Genomic DNA, 23,616 nt, shown 5'->3' on the forward strand with positions numbered 1-23,616 from the left:
CACAGATTGAATTATTCATCAAGCACATATTAACAGATTAAATGATTCATCAAGCACATATAGACAGATTGAGTGATTCAGCAAACATATATAGAGAGATGAAATGACTCCGTAACCAAAAATATACAAATGACATAATTCAGCAAATTTATAGACAGATTAAATTATTCAGAAAACATATAAACAGATTGAATGATTCAGCAAACACATATAGAGAGATTAAATAACTCAGTAACCAAATATAGACAAATGACATCATTCAGCAAACTTGTAGACAGGTTAAATGATTCCGCAAACATGTATGGACATATTAAACGAATCAGTAAACAAATATAACCAGATTAAATGATTCAGAAAACATATGGACAGATGAAATGATACACCAAGCATATATAGACAGATTAAATGATTCAGCACACACAAATGGACAAATTAAATGATTCAGCAAACAAATATAGACAGATTAAATGATACATTAAGCACTGATCAGCAAACTAAATGATTCATCTTGCACATATAGAGCAATTAAATGACTCAGCAAACAGAAATAAATATACCAGTCTATGTGGTGTGGTGCCATCAAGGATACATCTTTTGTACGTTTATCAGGCCTGTATAAATTATACATAAATATAGTGTACCTTTAAAATAATGTAAACTGTATAATTGTACCTTATGCACCACTGATTTACCTTTCACTCAAAAAAGCTCATTTAAGATCCACCACATGCACCTTCCCAGGTAAAGATACACAATAAATGTAGTACCACCCCAGTGACAAGGAACAGTACAATTCAGTACCATTATTTGTGAGAATGTTGATATCAGTTAGGTTGACTATCACAGAGGTTCTCAAACTTTTCCAGGGCAAGGCCCCCCAAATGGCATTAAAATTTGACCGAGGCCCCCCTTTTGCAAGATATCTTTGAAACACATTAAAAATACAGACTTCTGAATATATCCCCCTTTTTTTTTTAATAATTACATCTTACATCTTTACATTACATTAGGAATTGATTATGTGTGTGTGTGTGTGTGTGTGTGTGTGTGTGTGTCTGAGAGTGAGAAAGAGAAAACATACATTTATTTATTTTTCACACCAAATTGTTGAGGCCCCCCGGGCGCCCCCTGGCCGCGGCCCCCACTTTGAAAACCACTGGACTATCAGGCTCTGGGAAGAGGTGAGTGTTATCGTGAGTAATACAGCACCATCTTCAGGCCAGTTTGGGAGTATCTTTTCTTTAATTCTAACTAGTAGTTGATGTACTTTGCTTTTAGTTGCTGAACCCAGACATGAAGACTTCAGTGACAGCTGCAGTTTGTATTAAGTTTAAAAAGGTAATGTCTGACACTGGACTAAGTGGTTTTTAAAACACTTCTCAATATGTAAAATAATAATAATAATAATAATAATAATAATAATAAACAAACAAACAAACAAACAAATAAATAAATAAATAAATAGATAGTGATCTGACAGAACAGTAGCTGTGTCATATACCAATCTGCATGAATGTATTAGTGAACTTCCTAGGAGTTAAGCCTCAACTAGTGTTGAAGTAAGCTATTTGGTCAAAGGAAAGTTCTAACCAAATGTATTGGTTTGTATTATGGATTTTTGGGGCAGATAGAGGTTAGGATGTGGTCTTTGATTTGTGTCCTTTGTATCATCCTTTATATGATCAAATTAAAATAATATTGTGTAAATTATTGAAACATTCACATAATGTTTATAATTGTGGCAACATTGTTTAAATTCTGTCATATGAACATTATATCTACACTCCTAAAGGTTCTGCGTAGAATCCTAAAGCACAGGCTTTTCCAAAACGTTTCCAAGCAAAAATTGTTAACCATCTTAGGAACACTTATTTCTAAGAATGAAAAGATAATTAGAGATTTTTAGTTTGTGTCACAAAAACAGTAAAACCACTAAATAATTTTAGGACAATAATCATGTGTAATCATGTGTGGCACAATGTGGTCCTTTTTATATAGTCTAGATAAGGGGTTCTCAAACTTTTGGCATTTAGGAATGCCTTAAACAAACAAACAAACAAACAAACAAACAAATAAACAAACAAATAAATAAACATACAAAAGCATGGACCCCCTCAGTACATATTTATTTTACAAGCAAACTGTTAAAAACAATTAGGCACGTTATTTAAATGTGTATAATAATTTACATTTACATTTATTCATTTAGCAGACGCTTTTATCCAAAGCTAAATGAATAAATGTAAATGTAAATTATTATACACATTTAATAATGCAATATTTATATAATATATAATAATAATGCAAAAACAATAATATGTTCTCTATTTACTGTAACCAGAATGCTTTTTTCCACCAATAGAACCCATTAAAAAATATGATTAGATTCCAGTTCATATTATTAATAGGCAGAATAACATGCATAATAATTAGTCATGGTTACAACAAACAAACAAACAAACAAACAAACAAACAAACAAAACTCACAGAACCTCTGGATTCCCCACTAGAAAATACACGTAAAGCTCAATGAATGGCTGATCACTTTATAAATGTATTTATTTAAAATATTTTCATATTTTATTTTAATTACTTTAATTGCATTTTAAATGATATTACACTGATAAGTGGACATGTATTGTTTTGTTTTTGCTTTTTTCTTCATAAATTGTCCATGCAATATTTATTGAATGATTAAGAGTGACCTGTTTAGCAATATCAAATCTTCTTACACGTGTTTTTGTTGAAGTATTTGTTTATTTGTTTAAATACACAGACGAGTTCTACGTGTACAGCTATTACTGCTGATTGCTGCGCGCGCAATTATCTCGCTTCGCGTGTTTGTCCCTGACGGGGATCCGTACACGCTGCGAGTCCCGCTACAGTGAATCCGAAGATGGCGGAAGCTCCCTTACGGACTCGCCGGTATTTCTGTCACCGATGTTCTGAAGAGATTAGCCCTCGTCTCCCAGTAAGTCGTACGCGTATACAAGTGGAGCATAATCGTGACGGTCGGTCTGTTTGTTCAGCAACATGTTGCTTTGTTTGGGAACGTCGTTAGTTTAGGTTCGACTATCCGCTAGTTAGCATAGCTCCCAGCTAAGTTAGCCTGTAGTAGGACTGATAGAAAACAAGCGTATTATCTCTCTTGTTTGAGAGATGTACTGTAGCTGGTTAGGTTAGCTAGATGCTAACTATTGCATAATGCTCTCACACTCTTTTAGAGCATGTAAACATAACGTTAGCTTGCCAGCTGGGTGCATTTTATTAGAAGTAAATTAACCTCGCAGGCTAACACTGACATGCTGCACAGAAATCGGCGGTGTTACTCGGGCTAGTTCTCAGTGTTTTCAGTAACATTACAGTTGGTTTAGCTGTTGTTTACTAGCTTTTGCTGGAATTACACTTTGTTCAATTAACGTGTTTGCATGTGAGTATGTATTCCTGCTTACACTTCTTGTGCTTGTTAAACTGTCGGTCTGGTTCTTCAATCCATTCAGTCTACTATCATGATTTCAGAGCATATATCCAGGCCTATATATGTTCAGTACCAGTGTAGTTGATACCAGTGAGAACGGTCACTGTCACCTGTCCTGCTTGACTGTTTTCTGTCATCAGGACTGCTGCTCTAATGTGCTGTTCAGTAATCAGCTGATCAAAACGGGTTTCCAGAAAGTTCATGAGTGTCATCTTTGCCTGCAGGCATTTATTTCATTCAGGCACACAGTGAGAACTTTGGTATTTGTGAAGGATCCTAGAAGTACTGTGTGTGTGTGTGTGTGTGTCCTGTCGCTTGATTACTTTTGGTAAGGTCTGTCATAAAGAATGTCATGTATGTAAAGGGATCTTTTATTGTATGGATCCTCTAGAACTCTCACTGTATGGATCTGCTGTTACAGTACAATAGCTACATGTTGTGGTGGTCGAGAGGAAAGTGAGACGATCAGTGCAGTCTAATTTGTGTACCAAGTTGTTCTCACTGCTATATGTTTTAAAAAAAAAAGCTTTAGCTCTTGTTATGGTTTTAAGCATTAGTTAAAGGAATGCAGGGTTTTGTTGGGTCTCTAAATAGGAACCATGTTTTTTGTTCAATTCCAACAATGGGGGGACGGGTAGAGGACACATTTTGGATGCTTTCAGCAAATTTCTGTTGTTTGCAGCTGACAAAAACCTCACTAACAATGCTTTTGTGACCTGAGTGTGCCCATTTTGGAAGATTGCTGAACTATGCTTACAATTTGTTTAGGATTACACCTGTCCACGGTGTGAGTCCGGCTTCATTGAGGAGTTACCCGAGGAGAGAAGGTATGTTCTCCTGCTTTTGACGGATATTTTTGATTGTTTCTATCGTGTTTAAGGAGTGACTGCGAGATTTGCAGTCACACACAGCACACAAGAAGACCAAAACCCTGCTATTGTGTGCTTGGACCAATCCCACCCAGTCCTGCAGAAAGTTTCAGTAATCTCACCCAGTCCACAGAAAGTTTCAGTAATCCTACCCACTCCCACAGAAAGTTTCAGCAATCTCACCCCTTCCCACAGAAAGTTTCAGTAATCTCACCCACTTCCACAGAAAGTTTCAGTAATCCCACCCACTCCCACAGAAAGTTTCAGTAATCCCACCCACTCCCACAGAAAGTTTCAGTAATCCCACCCATTCCCACAGAAAGTTTCAGTAATCTCACCCACTCCCGCAGAAAGTTTCAGTAATCCCACCCACTCCCGCAGAAAGTTTCAGTAATCTCACCCACTCCCGCAGAAAGTTTCAGTAATCTCCCCCACTCCCGCAGAAAGTTTCAGTAATCCCACCCACTCCCACAGAAAGTTTCAGTAATCCCACCCACTCCCACAGAAAGTTTCAGTAATCTCACCCACTCCCACAGAAAGTTTCAGTAATCCCACCCATTCCCGCAGAAAGTTTCAGTAATCTCACCCACTCCCACAGAAAGTTTCAGTAATCCCACCCATTCCCGCAGAAAGTTTCAGTAATCTCACCCACTCCCGCAGAAAGTTTCAGTAATCTCACCCACTCCCGCAGAAAGTTTCAGTAATCCCACCCACTCCTGCAGAAAGTTTCAGTAATCCCACCCACTCCCGCAGAAAGTTTCAGTAATCCCACCCACTCCCGCAGAAAGTTTCAGTAATCCCACCCAGTCCCGCAGAAAGTTTCAGTAATCCCACCCAGTCCCGCAGGAAGTTTCAGTAATCTCACCCAGTCCCGCAGGAAGTTTCAGTAATCCCACCCAGTCCCGCAGAAAGTTTCATTAATCCCACCCAGTCCCGCAGAAGCTTTGACCAATCCCACCCAGTCCCGCAGAAGCTTTGACCAATCCCACCCAGTCCCGCAGAAGCTTTGACCAATCCCACCCAGTCCCGCAGAAGCTTTGACCAATCCCACCCAGTCCCGCAGAAGCTTTGACCAATCCCACCCACTCCCGCAGAAGCTTTGACCAATCCCACCCACTCCCGCAGAAGCTTTGACCAATCCCACCATCTCCCGTAGAAGCTTTGACCAATCCCACCATCTCCCTCAGAAGCTTTGACCAATCCTACCCACTTCTGCAGAAAGTTCAACCAATCCTGCTTCTGTTTTACATTAGTTTTTAAATGGGTTGTTTCTTCTTGCAGTACAGACAATGGGTCCACATCCACGTCGTCTACCAGTGATCAGAACCGTTATCCATTTGAGGTGAGTGAGCAGATGCCCTTCAGTGAACTGTTTGGTCTCCCTTCAGCTTGCGTCTGTTGTTCAATTACCCAAATGGAGTATGACCACACTGAATTTAATGACGCTTTTTGTTCTAGTTTAGTTATGGTAAGTGTTATTCCGTAACCCGCATTCACACCAGCAGTGACTCAGGTCGAGCAGTAATCCAAGAGTGCTTTACTTTTGCAAATACTATCCAGGAATGTACATTTTTGACTTAAAATAGAATTTAGAATTTAAAATAAAGAATTTTATATTTTAGTGTAATCTATTTCAGTATTTTTTCCTGTGAAAAGAAAAACGTTGTTTGACGCTAGTAGATGATGATGCACTGCACAGATGCACTTTAAACACATGCACTTTCCCCTTAAATTGTTTCTTTTGGGTGGTTTTGTGTACATTTTGTAGCTAGTCTATGGAGATATTGTGCTTGTTTGGATATCATGCTAGCCTAATGCTACCAGTAAAAGCATGGCAACCGGTAAAAAACAAAAGATATGATTATCAAGCAGCTTGGCGCAATCTGAGAGAGGTGAGTTGGGGGAAAAAAGTATCACTTATCAGTGTGAATGCGAGGTAAGGTTTGGTTAGCTTAATTCAGGGCTATGTTGGAGTCCAGATGCTTTGTATAGCATGAAAAAGCATCACATGGAGAAACCAGCTGACTGATTTGCATAAAAGAGCAAAAGCAAAGTGAACTCCTAATAGTTGTCTTGCTGTTTTCTCAGAATGTGGACCCGACTCTGTTTACCTTTCCGCACCCGTATGGCCAGCTGGCTCTGGGCATCTTTGGTGAGGGTTTTGATCTCCGGACGGGCATGCCCTCTGAGGACGGGCGCGACGCTGAGAACCGGCGGGAGCGGGAGATGGCGTCACGCCAACGCTATGGGGCCAGACAACCTCGGGGGCGCCACATTCCCCGGAGACAAGGGACACGGCACGAAGGAGTGCCCACTTTAGAGGGGTGAGGACTGGACAGAACAGGATAGGACAATCAGTTACTGCCAAGCAGTGCCAACTATAGAGCACTGACTGGACAGATGGCATGTAGTGCCAATGCATTTCAATTTGAGTGTGACTTGATTGCTGTCTGCGCTTAGTCCCTCTGTAGAAAACGAATCTACATATGTAGATTTACATACATACATTTATGTACAAAAACATTTGTTGGAGCAAAAAAGTCAGGTTCAGCAGCACAGCTAAAAGATCACTTTGTGTGTCATGTGTTCAGTTTAAGTTAAAATCGTTTTAAGCATCACACGGTTTAGGAACCATGTCTATGTTGTCTCGGATTCAACGCAAGGATTTGTTTTTGTGTTTCAACAGAATAATTCAGCAGTTAGTAAATGGAATCATCGCACCAACAGCTATGCCAAACATGGGAATGGGACCATGGTATGTTAATGCCGAATTCACGCTTATTATTTGCTTTATTTAAAATTTACAATACTCTGAATGTGATTGTCACTTGGTTTGATCTTTTTTTAAAATTTTTTTTAGGGGAATGCTACATTCAAATCCAATGGATTATGCATGGGGTGCCAACGGCTTAGACGCCATTATAACACAGGTATTACACCTGACAGGATTACATCATTCTTTTTAACTAAAATTGCTGTTATTTACTGAAAACAGTAGCAAAGATATGAAGGATATGTAGTCACTGACGTTCAATTAAAAAAAAATAAAATAAATTGTGCTAAATCATGCAAACCTGAGGGGAGGCGTGGTGGCTTAGTGGTTAGCACATTGTGTGTGCATGGAGTTTGCATGTTCTCCCATGCTTCGGGGGTTTCCTCCTGGTATTCCGGTTTCCTCCCCCAGACCAAAGACAGACCAAAGACATGCGCTTATTGGCATGTCTGAATTGTACATAGTGTGTGTGTGTGTGTGTGTGTGTGCGCGTGCGATGTATGGTGTCCCCTGCCTTGTGCCCCGACTCCCCTGGGACAGGCTCCAGGCTTCCTGTGACCCTGTGTAGGATAAGCAGTACAGAAAATGGATGGATGATTAATTAGATGGATTAATTTGAGAGAAATGTATCTATTTCTGAAGTGTATATGATGTGTTCTTAACTAATAAATGAACAAATAAGACTGAATGAATGTAAAAAGTAAGAACTGAAATGAAACCATATGATATTATTTTAAGTAATTAGTCAAAACCCCATTGCAAAATATACAAAACACTGTGTTTTGAATGCTTTGAATATTTGTTCATTTTTTTTCTTCTTTTTTTCCCTTGTCTTCCCACAGTTATTAAATCAGTTTGAAAATACGGGTCCACCTCCTGCAGACAGAGAAAAGATCAAAAACCTCCCAACAGTTCAGATCACAGAGGAGCATGTGGGTGAGTCGCTGCCAGCAGAGTGTGTTTATTACTGATGCATTGTGGGAGGATATGGAGAAACATCTGACCTGTTTGCTGCTCATTTAGCTGCCGTTAATGATTCCGATTGTGTAATATAAACCGTGAACATGACAAAAACTGGTTTGGTTGGTAACCACAGATCCTATTTACATCAGATTTGCCTGCATTAACCTATGTTGAAGTACTTTCTCTGTAGTAACAAAAGTGTTTAGAGGGATTGCAAAGGGGGAAGAAAAGCGTTTACCAAATGTATTCTATTGTAAGTATAACCCGAGTGTTCGCTAGATAATAAGTGATTAAGCTGATCGGGAAGCATAAAACACCAAACAAACTCATTTTAAAAGCGCATTAGATAGCCGTGCATAACTAAGGAGTAGATAAATGGTTTTTGGAATTAGTGATTGATTCACTATTGAAGATATGTGCAAGATATCCCACCCTAAGCTCTAACGCACAATCCCCAAGAGGGTGACTGTATCTCCTTGGAGTGGAATGATCAGCTCTATAAAAAAAAAAAAAAAAAAGTGAAAGTGCATCTTCCCAATTCACTCACGTCTCATTGCTCAGCGGAAGGCCGTTCCACCCCGAGAACCCATGAGATTCGATTTTCTCTTGTGGCTGTGAATAGTACATCTGTGAACTCGGACTCTCCAAATGTTCAGCTACACTCCCTGCCGAAAGTACCGCGACGGCAAGGCCAAGTCTTTTCATATTGCTATACATTGAAGACATTTGGGTTTGAGATCATAAGATGGATATAAGATGATGGATCAGAATTTCAGCTTTCATTTCCTCATATTTACATCCAGATGTGTTAAACAACTTACACCATGGCACCTTTTGTGGCAGACCGGCCAATTTTTAGCTGAGCAAAGTAATTGAACCGATCGTCTTAAAGTAAATTAAACTAAACGACGCTTAATATTTGGTCGCATATCCCCCACTTGGAATAACTGCATGAAGCTGGTGACCCACTGACATCACCAAACTGTTGCATTTTTCTTTTGTGATGCTTTTTCAGGCGAGTACTGCAGCTTCTTTCGGTTGTTGTTTGTTTTGAGGGTTTTTTTGCTTCAGTCTCCTCTTCAGGAGGGGAAATGTAGCTCAATTGGGTTAAGGTTTGGTGATTGACTTGGCCAGTCTAAAACCTTCCACTTTTGTTGTGTCCTTTGTTGTGTGTTTTGGGTTGTTGTCTTGCTGCGCGATGAAGTTCCTCCCAATTAGATTGGAAGCATTTCTCTGTTAATTGAAAGAGTTTGTTTCTGGAGACTTCTGAATTCATTCTGCTGCTACCATCATGAGTTACATCAACAATAAAGATTAGTGAGCCTGTTCCAGAAACAGCAGTGTAAGTTCAAGCAATGACACTACCTCCACCATGTTTCACAGATGAGCTTCTATGTTTTGGATCCTTTCTTTCTCCACACTTTGGTCTGTCCATCACTTTGGTAGAGGTCAATCTTGGTTCTAGAACTTTTGTATTTCTGTATTTACTTGTAATACTTTCTGTATTTATTTGCGAATTCCAAATGCGTCTATGTTTCTGCTCTTCTCCGAATGGTGGATTGTGATTCCTTCATCCCTGCCCTTTGGAGGTTGCTGGTGATTTCATAACTGTTGTTTTTGGGTTTTTCCTTCACAGCTCTCGCAATGTTTGTCATCAACTGCTGTTGTTTTCCTTGGCCGGTCTGTTCCATGTCTGGTTGTTAGCATACCAATGTTTTCTCTTTTTAAGGACATTGTAAATAGTTGTATTGGCTATGCACTATGTTTGTGCAATGGTTCTGATAAATTTTTTCTCTTTCCTCAGCTTCAAAATGGCTTGCTTTTCTCCTATAGACAGCTCTCTGTTTCTTTATGTTGGTTATGCTGCAAAATAAAATGCAGTCTTCACAGGCAAAACCTAGGGCTCGATCCTAGAGCAGACATTAAGAGCTATTAATTGTTTAAATAATCAGTTTAACAGGGTACACCTATCAGTCACATGTTCCAATATTAGTGATCACTTGAAAAAATGGCAGGGTTCAAACAAAAGGTACCATCTAGATGTAAATATGAGGAAATGAAAGCTGAAATTCTTATCCAGTGTCTTTTGATCTCAAACCCAAATGTCTTCAATGTATAATGAAAGTAATAGAATTGGTCTTGCTGTTCCAATACTTTCAGAGGGGACTGTATATAAACAACAAGCTCCAGACTGGTATCTGGAGGAGAAAAAACAGTCGTCATCATTTTTCAGACAAATCGTGTGAAATTGGCTTGGACACCTGTCACTAGTGAGATGCTTCAGTGACAGGACTGGTGTCTGTGTGCACTGCAAGAATGAGAAGATGCACTTGTATTCAAATAGCTTTGTCTTGGCATGTGTTTTTTTTTTTTTTTTTTTTTTATTCAGCATAGTACTGATATTATACCAGATATCAATTTTTCCCCCATACGTAATTGCAGAATTTAAATAAAAATAACATTTTTGTTCCAGTATAACACATTAATACAAAATCTAATAAAATGTAAATAAAACTATACCACAGCACTGTGGAGGTTTATATCAATTTGTTCGTTCTTGCGTGTTATTGCGTCTATAGTAACCTCAAATTCACAGAGTAAATGTATTTAATACAAATAAACAGATTCACAATTGTTTGTATGTTGTTTATATAGTGAAGTTTACCGTGAGGAGACGATTATCTAGCAGTCCGAGGTGTAGCTGCGACTTTAAGTTTTCCAACAAGGGGAAGTCTTCAGGATGGACAGCTTAGCTGTGTCAGTAGCAAGACGAGCTGCATGTTTTCGTGTAATTAGTTTGAGGAGAGAGAAAAAGAGATGCAGACTTTATAATATCTGTTATAACGCAAGTAATACAACAGGAGCTATGTTATTGCGAGGACGTTCCGCTGGTAAAATGTTTGACGTTTGATGAAGATTGTGAGCGGGATAGATTGTGAGAGAGAGGGAAGTTGTGAGCGAGAGAGGGCAAGATTGTGAGCGAGAGAGAGGGCGAGATTGTGAGCGAGAGAGAGGGCGAGATTGTGAGCGAGAGAGAGGGCGAGATTGTGAGCGAGAGAGAGGGCGAGATTGTGAGCGAGAGAGAGGGCGAGATTGTGAGCGAGAGAGAGGGCGAGATTGTGAGCGAGAGAGATTGTGAGCGAGAGAGCGGGAGAGATTGTGAGCGAGAGAGCGGGAGAGTTTGTCAGAGAACGAGATTGTGAGAGAGCGAGGGAGAGATTGTGAGCGAGAGAACGGGAGAGATTGTGAGCGAGAGAGCGGGAGAGTTTGTCAGAGAACGAGATTGTGAGAGAGCGAGGGAGAGATTGTGAGCGAGAGAACGGGAGAGATTGTGAGCGAGAGAGCGGGAGAGTTTGTCAGAGAACGAGATTGTGAGAGAGCGAGGGAGAGATTGTGAGCGAGAGAACGGGAGAGATTGTGAGCGAGAGAGCGGGAGAGTTTGTCAGAGAACGAGATTGTGAGAGAGCGAGGGAGAGATTGTGAGAGAGCGAGGGAGAGATTGTGAGAGAGCGAGGGAGAGATTGTGAGCGAGAGAACGGGAGAGATTGTGAGCGAGAGAGCGGGAGAGTTTGTCAGAGAACGAGATTGTGAGAGAGCGAGGGAGAGATTGTGAGAGAGCGAGGGAGAGATTGTGAGAGAGCGAGGGAGAGATTGTGAGAGAGCGAGGGAGAGATTGTGAGCGAGAGAACGGGAGAGATTGTGAGCGAGAGAACGGGAGAGATTGTGAGCGAGAGATTGTGAGCGAGAGAACGGGAGAGATTGTGAGAGAGCGAGGGAGAGATTGTGAGCGAGAGAACGGGAGAGATTGTGAGCGAGAGAACGGGAGAGATTGTGAGAGAGCGAGGGAGAGATTGTGAGCGAGAGAACGGGAGAGATTGTGAACGAGAGAACGGGAGAGATTGTGAGAGAGCGAGGGAGAGATTGTGAGAGAGCGAGGGAGAGATTGTGAGCGAGAGAACGGGAGAGATTGTGAGCGAGAGAACGGGAGAGATTGTGAGCGAGAGAACGGGAGAGATTGTGAGCGAGAGAACGGGAGAGATTGTGAGCGGGAGAGATTGTGAGCGGGAGAGATTGTGAGAGAGCGAGATTGTGAGAGAGCGAGATTGTGAGAGAGCGAGATTGTGAGAGAGCGAGATTGTGAGAGAGCGAGATTGTGAGAGAGCGAGATTGTGAGAGAGCGAGGGAGAGATTGTGAGCGGGAGAGATTGTGAGCGGGAGAGATTGTGAGCGGGAGAGTTTGTGAGAGAGCGAGAGGCAGGGTTTGTGAGAGAGCGAGAGGCAGGGTTTGTGAGAGAGCGAGAGGCAGGGTTTGTGAGAGAGCGAGAGGCAGGGTTTGTGAGCGAGCGAGAGGCAGGGTTTGTGAGCGAGCGAGAGGCAGGGTTTGTGAGCGAGCGAGAGGCAGGGTTTGTGAGCGAGCGAGAGGCAGGGTTTGTGAGCGAGCGAGAGGCAGGGTTTGTGAGCGAGCGAGAGGCAGGGTTTGTGAGCGAGCGAGAGGCAGGGTTTGTGAGATTGTGTGAGAGGGAGAGATTGTGAGCGAGAGGGGGAGAGATTGAGCGAGAGAGGGAGAGATTGAGCGAGAGAGGGAGAGATTGTGAGAAGGAGAGATTGTGAGTGAGAGCGAGAGGGAGAGATTGTGAGAGGGAGCGAGATTGTGAGAGGGAGCGAGATTGTGAGAGAGAGTGAGATTGTGAGAGAGCGAGAGGGAGAGATTGTGAGAGAGAGCGAGAGGGAGAGATTGTGAGCGAGAGAGGGAGCGAGATTGTGAGAGGGAGCGAGATTGTGAGAGAGCGAGATTGTGAGCGAGAGGGAGAGATTGTGAGAGGGAGAGATTGTGAGAGGGAGAAGGGGAGAGATTGTGAGAGGGAGAAGGGGAGAGATTGTGAGAGGGAGAGATTGTGTGTGTGTGTGAGAGCGAGAGGGAGAGATTGTGAGAGGGAGAGGGAGCGAGATTGTGAGAGAGAGCGAGATTGTGAGAGGGAGCGAGATTGTGAGAGAGCGAGATTGTGAGCGAGAGGGAGAGATTGTGAGAGGGAGAGATTGTGAGAGGGAGAAGGGGCGAGATTGTGAGAGGGAGAAGGGGCGAGATTGTGAGAGGGAGAAGGGGCGAGATTGTGAGAGGGAGAAGGAGCGAGATTGTGAGAGGGAGAAGGAGCGAGATTGTGAGCGGCAGAGTTTGTGTGTGAGAGAGAGATTGGGCGAGGGAGAGAGATTGGGCGAGGGAGATTGTGAGAGAGAGGGAGAGATTGTTAGAAGGAGGGAGAGATTGTGTGAGGGAGATTGTGAGAGAGCGGGAGGGAGGGAGAGATTGTGAGAGGGAGAGATTGTGTGTGTGTGAGAGAGAGGGAGGGAGAGATTGTGAGAGGGAGGGAGAGATTGTGAGAGGGAGGGAGAGGGAGATTGTGAGAGAGAGAGGGAGGGAGAGGGAGATTGTGAGAGGGAGTGAGGGAGAGGGAGATTGTGAGAGAGAGGGAGAGATTGTTAGAAGGAGGGAGAGATTGTGAGAGGGAGGGAGGGAGAGGGAGATTGTGAGAGGGAGGGAGGGAGAGGGAGATTGTGAGAGGGAGGGAGGGAGAGGGAGATTGTGAGAGGGCGTGAGGGAGAGGGAGATTGTGAGAGAGAGGGAGAGATTGTTAGAAGGAGGGAGAGATTGTGAGAGGGAGTGAGGGAGAGGGAGATTGTGAGAGAGAGGGAGAGATTGTGAGAGAGAGAGGGAGGGAGAGGGAGATTGTGAGAGGGAGTGAGGGAGAGGGAGATTGTGAGAGAGAGGGAGAGATTGTTAGAAGGAGGGAGAGATTGTGAGAGGGAGGGAGGGAGAGGGAGATTGTGAGAGGGAGGGAGGGAGAGGGAGATTGTGAGAGGGCGTGAGGGAGAGGGAGATTGTGAGAGGGCGTGAGGGAGAGGGAGATTGTGAGAGAGAGGGAGAGATTGTTAGAAGGAGGGAGAGATTGTGAGAGGGAGTGAGGGAGAGGGAGATTGTGAGAGAGAGGGAGAGATTGTGAGAGAGAGAGGGAGGGAGAGGGAGATTGTGAGAGGGAGTGAGGGAGAGGGAGATTGTGAGAGAGAGGGAGAGATTGTTAGAAGGAGGGAGAGATTGTGAGAGGGAGGGAGGGAGAGGGAGATTGTGAGAGGGAGGGAGGGAGAGGGAGATTGTGAGAGGGAGGGAGGGAGAGGGAGATTGTGAGAGGGCGTGAGGGAGAGGGAGATTGTGAGAGAGAGGGAGAGATTGTTAGAAGGAGGGAGAGATTGTGAGAGGGAGTGAGGGAGAGGGAGATTGTGAGAGAGAGGGAGAGATTGTGAGAGAGAGAGGGAGGGAGAGGGAGATTGTGAGAGGGAGTGAGGGAGAGGGAGATTGTGAGAGAGAGGGAGAGATTGTTAGAAGGAGGGAGAGATTGTGAGAGGGAGGGAGGGAGAGGGAGATTGTGAGAGGGAGGGAGGGAGAGGGAGATTGTGAGAGGGCGTGAGGGAGAGGGAGATTGTGAGAGAGAGGGAGAGATTGTTAGAAGGAGGGAGAGATTGTGAGAGGGAGTGAGGGAGAGGGAGATTGTGAGAGAGAGGGAGAGATTGTGAGAGGGAGTGAGGGAGAGGGAGATTGTGAGAGAGAGGGAGAGATTGTTAGAAGGAGGGAGAGATTGTGAGAGGGAGTGAGGGAGAGGGAGATTGTGAGAGAGAGGGAGAGATTGTTAGAAGGAGGGAGAGATTGTGAGAGGGAGATTGTGAGAGGGAGGGAGGGAGAGGGAGATTGTGAGAGAGAGGGAGGGAGAGATTGTGAGAGGGAGTGAGGGAGAGGGAGATTGTGAGAGGGAGGGAGGGAGAGGGAGATTGTGAGACGGAGGGAGGGAGAGGAAGATTGTGAGAGGGAGGGAGGGAGAGGGAGATTGTGAGAGAGAGGGAGAGATTGTTAGAAGGAGGGAGAGATTGTGAGAGAGAGGGAGAGATTGTTAGAAGGAGGGAGAGATTGTGAGAGGGAGTGAGGGAGAGGGAGATTGTGAGAGAGAGGGAGAGATTGTTAGAAGGAGGGAGAGATTGTGAGAGGGAGTGAGGGAGAGGGAGATTGTGAGAGAGAGGGAGAGATTGTTAGAAGGAGGGAGAGATTGTGAGAGGGAGATTGTGAGAGGGAGTGAGGGAGAGGGAGATTGTGAGAGAGAGGGAGGGAGAGATTGTGAGAGGGAGTGAGGGAGAGGGAGATTGTGAGAGGGAGGGAGGGAGAGGGAGATTGTGAGAGGGAGTGAGGGAGAGGGAGATTGTGAGAGAGGGAGAGATTGTTAGAAGGAGGGAGAGATTGTGAGAGGGAGTGAGGGAGAGGGAGATTGTGAGAGAGAGGGAGGGAGAGATTGTGAGAGGGAGTGAGGGAGAGGGAGATTGTGAGAGGGAGGGAGGGAGAGGGAGATTGTGAGAGGGAGTGAGGGAGAGGGAGATTGTGAGAGAGCGGGAGAGATTGTTAGAAGGAGGGCGAGATTGTGAGAGGGAGTGAGGGAGAGGGAGATTGTGAGAGAGCGGGAGAGATTGTTAGAAGGAGGGAGAGATTGTGAGAGGGAGTGAGGGAGAGGGAGATTGTGAGAGAGAGGGAGAGATTGTTAGAAGGAGGGAGAGATTGTGAGAGGGAGATTGTGAGAGGGAGTGAGGGAGAGGGAGATTGTGAGAGAGGGAGGGAGAGATTGTGAGAGGGAGTGAGGGAGAGGGAGATTGTGAGAGGGAGGGAGGGAGAGGGAGATTGTGAGAGGGAGGGAGGGAGAGGGAGATTGTGAGAGGGAGTGAGGGAGAGGGAGATTGTGAGAGAGCGGGAGAGATTGTTAGAAGGAGGGAGAGATTGTGAGAGGGAGTGAGGGAGAGGGAGATTGTGAGAGAGCGGGAGAGATTGTTAGAAGGAGGGAGAGATTGTGAGAGGGAGTGAGGGAGAGGGAGATTGTGAGAGAGAGGGAGAGATTGTTAGAAGGAGGGAGAGATTGTGAGAGGGAGATTGTGAGAGGGAGTGAGGGAGAGGGAGATTGTGAGAGAGAGGGAGGGAGAGATTGTGAGAGGGAGTGAGGGAGAGGGAGATTGTGAGAGGGAGGGATTGAGAGGGAGATTGTGAGAGGGAGTGAGGGAGAGGGAGATTGTGAGAGGGAGTGAGGGAGAGGGAGATTGTGAGAGAGGGAGAGATTGTTAGAGGGAGGGAGAGATTGTGAGAGGGAGTGAGGGAGAGGGAGATTGTGAGAGGGAGGGAGGGAGAGGGAGATTGTGAGAGGGAGTGAGGGAGAGGGAGATTGTGAGAGAGGGAGAGATTGTTAGAAGGAGGGAGAGATTGTGAGAGGGAGTGAGGGAGAGGGAGATTGTGAGAGGGAGGGAGGGAGAGGGAGATTGTGAGAGGGAGTGAGGGAGAGGGAGAGATTGTTAGAAGGAGGGAGAGATTGTGAGAGGGAGTGAGGGAGAGGGAGATTGTGAGAGAGCGGGAGAGATTGTTAGAAGGAGGGAGAGATTGTGAGAGGGAGTGAGGGAGAGGGAGATTGTGAGAGAGAGGGAGAGATTGTTAGAAGGAGGGAGAGATTGTGAGAGGGAGATTGTGAGAGGGAGTGAGGGAGAGGGAGATTGTGAGAGAGAGGGAGGGAGAGATTGTGAGAGGGAGTGAGGGAGAGGGAGATTGTGAGAGAGAGGGAGGGAGAGATTGTGAGAGGGAGTGAGGGAGAGGGAGATTGTGAGGGAGAGATTGTGAGAGGGAGTGAGGGAGAGGGAGATTGTGAGAGGGAGTGAGGGAGAGGGAGATTGTGAGAGGGAGGGAGGGAGAGGGAGATTGTGAGAGGGAGTGAGGGAGAGGGAGATTGTGAGAGAGGGAGAGATTGTTAGAAGGAGGGAGAGATTGTGAGAGGGAGTGAGGGAGAGGGAGATTGTGAGAGAGAGGGAGGGAGAGATTGTGAGAGGGAGATTGTGAGAGGGAGTGAGGGAGAGGGAGAGGGAGATTGTGAGAGAGAGGGAGGGAGAGATTGTGAGAGGGAGTGAGGGAGAGGGAGATTGTGAGAGGGAGTGAGGGAGAGGGAGATTGTGAGAGGGAGTGAGGGAGAGGGAGATTGTGAGAGGGAGGGAGGGAGAGGGAGATTGTGAGAGGGAGTGAGGGAGAGATTGTGAGAGGGAGTGAGGGAGAGGGAGATTGTGAGAGGGAGGGAGGGAGAGGGAGATTGTGAGAGGGAGTGAGGGAGAGGGAGATTGTGAGAGAGGGAGAGATTGTTAGAAGGAGGGAGAGATTGTGAGAGGGAGTGAGGGAGAGGGAGATTGTGAGAGAGAGGGAGGGAGAGATTGTGAGAGGGAGATTGTGAGAGGGAGTGAGGGAGAGGGAGAGGGAGATTGTGAGAGAGAGGGAGGGAGAGATTGTGAGAGGGAGTGAGGGAGAGGGAGATTGTGAGAGGGAGTGAGGGAGAGGGAGATTGTGAGAGGGAGTGAGGGAGAGGGAGATTGTGAGAGGGAGGGAGGGAGAGGGAGATTGTGAGAGGGAGTGAGGGAGAGATTGTGAGAGGGAGTGAGGGAGAGGGAGATTGTGAGAGGGAGTGAGGGAGAGGGAGATTGTGAGAGGGAGTGAGGGAGAGGGAGATTGTGAGAGGGAGGGAGGGAGAGGGAGATTGTGAGAGAGGGAGAGATTGTTAGAAGGAGGGAGAGATTGTGAGAGGGAGTGAGGGAGAGGGAGATTGTGAGAGAGAGGGAGAGATTGTTAGAAGGAGGGAGAGATTGTGAGAGGGAGATTGTGAGAGGGAGTGAGGGAGAGGGAGATTGTGAGAGAGAGGGAGGGAGAGATTGTGAGAGGGAGTGAGGGAGAGGGAGATTGTGAGAGAGAGGGAGAGATTGTTAGAAGGAGGGAGAGATTGTGAGAGGGAGGGAGGGAGGGAGAGGGAGATTGTGAGAGGGAGTGAGGGAGAGGGAGATTGTGAGAGAGAGGGAGAGATTGTTAGAAGGAGGGAGAGATTGTGTGAGAGAGGGAGATTGTGAGAGGGAGGGAGGGAGAGATTGTGAGAGGGAGAGATTGTGTGTGAGAGAGAGGGAGGGAGAGATTGTGAGAGGGAGGGAGAGGGAGATTGTGAGAGAGAGAGGGAGGGAGAGATTGTGAGAGGGAGGGAGTGAGGGAGATTGTGAGAGGGAGTGAGGGAGAGGGAGATTGTGACAGAGAGGGAGGGAGAGATTGTGTGTGTGAGAGAGAGGGAGGGAGAGATTGGGAGAGAGAGAGGGAGGGAGAGATTGTGAGAGGGAGAGATTGTGTGTGAGAGAGAGGGAGGGAGAGATTGTGAGAGGGAGGGAGGGAGGGAGAGGGAGATTGTGAGAGGGAGGGAGGGAGAGGGAGATTGTGAGAGGGAGGGAGGGAGAGATTGTGAGAGGGAGGGAGTGAGGGAGATTGTGAGAGGGAGTGAGGGAGAGGGAGATTGTGAGAGAGAGGGAGGGAGAGATTGTGAGAGGGAGGGAGAGGGAGATTGTGAGAGGGAGGGAGGGAGAGATTGTGAGAGGGAGGGAGTGAGGGAGATTGTGACAGGGAGTGAGGGAGAGGGAGATTGTGAGAGAGAGGGAGGGAGAGATTGTGAGAGGGAGGGAGGGAGAGATTGTGAGAGGGAGGGAGGGAGGGAGAGAGGGAGATTGTGAGAGGGAGGGAGGGAGGGAGAGAGGGAGATTGTGAGAGAGAGGGAGGGAGAGATTGTGAGAGGGAGAGGGAGATTGTGAGAGAGAGGGAGGGAGAGATTGTGAGAGGGAGGGAGTGAGGGAGATTGTGAGAGGGAGAGAGGGAGAGAGGGAGGGAGAGGTTGTGAGAGGGAGAGATTGTGTGTGAGAGAGAGGGAGGGAGAGATTGTGAGAGGGAGGGAGGGAGAGATTGTGAGAGGGAGGGAGGGAGAGATTGTGAGAGGGAGGGAGGGAGAGAGGGAGATTGTGAGAGGGAGGGAGAGATTGTGAGAGGGAGGGAGGGAGAGAGGGAGATTGTGAGAGGGAGGGAGGGAGAGAGGGAGATTGTGAGAGAGAGGGAGGGAGAGATTGTGAGAGGGAGAGGGAGATTGTGAGAGAGAGGGAGGGAGAGATTGTGAGAGGGAGGGAGTGAGGGAGATTGTGAGAGGGAGAGAGGGAGAGAGGGAGGGAGAGGTTGTGAGAGGGAGAGATTGTGTGTGAGAGAGAGGGAGGAAGAGATTGTGAGAGGGAGGGAGGGAGAGATTGTGAGAGGGAGGGAGGGAGGGAGGGAGAGAGGGAGATTGTGAGAGGGAGGGAGGGAGAGATTGTGAGAGGGAGGGAGAGATTGTGAGAGAGAGGGAGGGAGAGATTGTGAGAGGGAGGGAGGGAGAGGGAGATTGTGAGCGAGAGGGAGGGAGGGAGAGGGAGATTGTGAGAGGGAGAGAGGGAGAGAGGGAGGGAGAGGTTGTGAGAGGGAGAGATTGTGTGTGAGAGAGAGGGAGGGAGAGATTGTGAGAGGGAGGGAGGGAGAGATTGTGAGAGGGAGGGAGGGAGGGAGAGAGGGAGATTGTGAGAGGGAGTGAGGGAGAGGGAGATTGTGAGAGAGAGGGAGGGAGAGATTGTGAGAGGGAGTGAGGGAGAGGGAGATTGTGAGAGAGAGGGAGAGATTGTTAGAAGGAGGGAGAGATTGTGAGAGGGAGTGAGGGAGAGGGAGATTGTGAGAGAGAGGGAGAGATTGTTAGAAGGAGGGAGAGATTGTGAGAGGGAGTGAGGGAGAGGGAGATTGTGAGAGAGAGGGAGAGATTGTTCTAAGGAGGGAGAGTCTGTGAGAGGGAGGGAGGGAGGGAGAGGGACATTGTGAGAGGGAGTGAGGGAGAGGGAGATTGTGAGAGAGAGGGAGAGATTGTTAGAAGGAGGGAGAGATTGTGTGAGAGAGGGAGATTGTGAGAGAGAGGGAGGGAGAGATTGTGTGTGAGAGAGAGGGAGGGAGAGATTGTGAGAGGGAGGGAGGGAGGGAGGGAGAGGGAGGGAGATTGTGAGAGAGGGAGGGAGAGATTGTGAGAGGGAGGGAGTGAGGGAGATTGTGAGAGGGAGTGAGGGAGAGGGAGATTGTGACAGAGAGGGAGGGAGAGATTGTGTGTGTGAGAGAGAGGGAGGGAGAGATTGGGAGAGAGAGAGGGAGGGAGAGATTGTGAGAGGGAGAGATTGTGTGTGAGAGAGAGGGAGGGAGAGATTGTGAGAGGGAGGGAGGGAGAGGGAGATTGTGAGAGGGAGGGAGGGAGGGAGAGGGACATTGTGAGAGGGAGTGAGGGAGAGGGAGATTGTGAGAGAGAGGGAGAGATTGTTAGAAGGAGGGAGAGATTGTGTGAGAGAGGGAGATTGTGAGAGAGAGGGAGGGAGAGATTGTGTGTGAGAGAGAGGGAGGGAGAGATTGTGAGAGGGAGGGAGGGAGGGAGGGAGAGGGAGATTGTGAGAGAGGGAGGGAGAGATTGTGAGAGGGAGGGAGTGAGGGAGATTGTGAGAGGGAGTGAGGGAGAGGGAGATTGTGACAGAGAGGGAGGGAGAGATTGTGTGTGTGAGAGAGAGGGAGGGAGAGATTGGGAGAGAGAGAGGGAGGGAGAGATTGTGAGAGGGAGAGATTGTGTGTGAGAGAGAGGGAGGGAGAGATTGTGAGAGGGAGGGAGGGAGGGAGAGGGAGATTGTGAGAGGGAGGGAGGGAGGGAGAGGGAGATTGTGAGAGGGAGGGAGGGAGAGGGAGATTGTGAGAGGGAGGGAGAGATTGTGAGAGGGAGGGAGTGAGGGAGATTGTGAGAGGGAGTGAGGGAGAGGGAGATTGTGAGAGAGAGGGAGGGAGAGATTGTGAGAGGGAGGGAGAGGGAGATTGTGAGAGGGAGGGAGGGAGAGATTGTGAGAGGGAGAGAGGGAGGGAGAGGTTGTGAGAGGGAGAGATTGTGTGTGAGAGAGAGGGAGGGAGAGATTGTGAGAGGGAGGGAGGGAGGGAGAGAGGGAGATTGTGAGAGGGAGGGAGGGAGGGAGAGAGGGAGATTGTGAGAGAGAGGGAGGGAGAGATTGTGAGAGGGAGAGGGAGATTGTGAGAGAGAGGGAGGGAGAGATTGTGAGAGAGAGGGAGGGAGAGATTGTGAGAGGGAGGGAGTGAGGGAGATTGTGAGAGGGAGAGAGGGAGAGAGGGAGGGAGAGGTTGTGAGAGGGAGAGATTGTGTGTGAGAGAGAGGGAGGGAGAGATTGTGAGAGGGAGGGAGGGAGAGATTGTGAGAGGGAGGGAGGGAGGGAGAGAGGGAGATTGTGAGAGGGAGGGAGGGAGAGAGGGAGATTGTGAGAGAGAGGGAGGGAGAGATTGTGAGAGGGAGAGGGAGATTGTGAGAGAGAGGGAGGGAGAGATTGTGAGAGGGAGGGAGTGAGGGAGATTGTGAGAGGGAGTGAGGGAGAGGGAGATTGTGAGCGAGAGGGAGGGAGGGAGAGGGAGATTGTGAGAGGGAGAGAGGGAGAGAGGGAGGGAGAGGTTGTGAGAGGGAGAGATTGTGTGTGAGAGAGAGGGAGGGAGAGATTGTGAGAGGGAGGGAGGGAGAGATTGTGAGAGGGAGGGAGGGAGGGAGATTGTGAGAGGGAGTGAGGGAGAGGGAGATTGTGAGAGAGAGGGAGGGAGAGATTGTGAGAGGGAGAGATTGTGTGTGTGAGAGAGAGGGAGGGAGAGATTGGGAGAGGGAGATTGTGAGAGAGTGAAGGAGGGAGAGATTGTGAGGGAGGTAGAGAGAGATTTTGAGAGAGAGGGAGGGAGAGATTGTGAGAGAGAGGGAGGGAGAGATTGTGAGAGAGAGGGAGGGAGAGATTGTGAGAGGGAGTGAGGGAGAGGGAGATTGAGAGAGGGAGGGAGAGATTGTGAGAGAGAGGGAGGGAGAGATTGGGAGAGGGAGATTGTGAGAGAGAGGGAGGGAGGGAGGGAGAGGGAGATTGTGAGAGAGAGGGAGGGAGAGATTGTGAGAGGGAGTGAGGGAGAGGGAGATTGAGAGAGGGAGGGAGAGATTGTGAGAGAGAGGGAGGGAGAGATTGTGAGAGGGAGTGAGGGAGAGGGAGATTGAGAGAGGGAGGGAGAGATTGTGAGAGAGAGGGAGGGAGAGATTGGGAGAGGGAGATTGTGAGAGAGAGGGAGGGAGGGAGGGAGAGGGAGATTGTGAGAGAGAGGGAGGGAGAGATTGTGAGAGGGAGTGAGGGAGAGGGAGATTGAGAGAGGGAGGGAGAGATTGTGAGAGAGAGGGAGGGAGAGATTGTGAGAGGGAGTGAGGGAGAGGGAGATTGAGAGAGGGAGGGAGAGATTGTGAGAGAGAGGGAGGGAGGGAGATTGTGAGAGAGAGGGAGGGAGGGAGAGATTGTGAGGGAGTGAAGGAGGGAGAGATTGTGAGAGAGAGGGAGGGAGAGATTGTGAGAGAGAGGGAGGGAGAGATTGTGAGAGAGAGGGAGGGAGAGATTGTGAGAGGGAGAGAGGGAGGGAGAGATTGTGAGAGAGAGGGAGGAGAGATTGTGAGAGGGAGTGAGGGAGAGGGAGTGAGGGAGAGGGAGATTGAGAGAGGGAGGGAGAGATTGTGAGAGAGAGGGTGGGAGGGAGATTGTGAGAGAGAGGGAGGGAGGGAGAGATTGTGAGGGAGTGAAGGAGGGAGAGATTGTGAGGGAGGGAGAGGGAGAGATTGTGAGAGAGAGGGAGGGAGAGATTGTGAGAGAGAGGGAGGGAGAGATTGTGAGAGAGAGGGAGGGAGAGATTGTGAGAGGGAGTGAGGGAGGGAGAGATTGTGAGAGAGAGGGAGGGAGGGAGATTGTGAGAGAGAGGGAGGGAGGGAGAGATTGTGAGGGAGTGAAGGAGGGAGAGATTGTGAGGGAGGGAGAGGGAGAGATTGTGAGAGAGAGGGAGGGAGAGATTGTGAGAGAGAGGGAGGGAGAGATTGTGAGAGAGAGGGAGGGAGAGATTGTGAGAGGGAGTGAGGGAGAGGGAGTGAGGGAGAGGGAGATTGTGAGAGAGAGGGAGGGAGAGATTGTGAGAGGGAGATTGGGAGGGAGAGGGAGATTGTGAGAGAGATTGTGAGAGAGAGAGGGAGAGATTGTGAGAGGGAGGGAGGGGGAGTGAAGGAGAGGGAGATTGTGAGAGAGAAGGAGAGATTGTTAGAAGGAGGGAGAGATTGTGAGAGGGAGAGAGGGAGGGAGAGATTGTGAGAGGGAGGGAGGGAGAGATTGTGAGAGGGAGAGGGAGATTGTGAGAGGGAGGGAGGGAGGGAGAGGGAGATTGTGAGAGGGAGGGAGGGAGGGAGAGGGAGATTGTGAGAGAGGGAGGGAGAGATTGTGAGAGGGAGGGAGTGAGGGAGATTGTGAGAGGGAGTGAGGGAGAGGGAGATTGTGAGAGAGAGGGAGTGAGAGATTGTGAGAGGGAGAGATTGTGTGTGTGAGAGAGAGGGAGGGAGAGATTGGGAGAGGGAGATTGTGAGAGAGTGAAGGAGGGAGAGATTGTGAGGGAGGGAGAGAGAGATTTTGAGAGAGAGGGAGGGAGAGATTGTGAGAGAGAGGGAGGGAGAGATTGTGAGAGAGAGGGAGGGAGAGATTGTGAGAGAGAGGGAGGGAGAGATTGTGAGAGGGAGTGAGGG

General features: G+C 47.8%; 1 protein-coding gene across 2 annotated transcripts in view; it reads left to right on the forward strand.

The window, feature by feature from the left end:
* The first annotated feature begins 2,470 nt into the window (after positions 1 to 2,470).
* The window catches only part of rnf126 (ring finger protein 126), a 30,896-nt gene continuing 9,750 nt past the window's right edge, over positions 2,471 to 23,616 (forward strand). The window contains exons 1-8 of one of the 2 annotated variants that reach the window (XM_053651978.1): positions 2,471 to 2,554; positions 2,777 to 2,971; positions 4,247 to 4,305; positions 5,629 to 5,689; positions 6,436 to 6,671; positions 7,034 to 7,102; positions 7,208 to 7,277; positions 7,963 to 8,056. In XM_053651978.1, the coding sequence (XP_053507953.1) occupies positions 2,897 to 2,971; positions 4,247 to 4,305; positions 5,629 to 5,689; positions 6,436 to 6,671; positions 7,034 to 7,102; positions 7,208 to 7,277; positions 7,963 to 8,056 (664 nt within the window). In that variant the 5' untranslated portion in view covers positions 2,471 to 2,554; positions 2,777 to 2,896. The remainder of the gene's footprint in view (positions 2,555 to 2,776; positions 2,972 to 4,246; positions 4,306 to 5,628; positions 5,690 to 6,435; positions 6,672 to 7,033; positions 7,103 to 7,207; positions 7,278 to 7,962; positions 8,057 to 23,616) is intronic. The other variant, XM_053651979.1, reaches the window with a different exon arrangement.

The sequence above is a fragment of the Ictalurus furcatus genome, chromosome 20 (genome assembly GCF_023375685.1).
Source record: "Ictalurus furcatus strain D&B chromosome 20, Billie_1.0, whole genome shotgun sequence".
In the NCBI taxonomy this organism is placed as follows: Eukaryota; Metazoa; Chordata; class Actinopteri; order Siluriformes; family Ictaluridae; genus Ictalurus; species Ictalurus furcatus.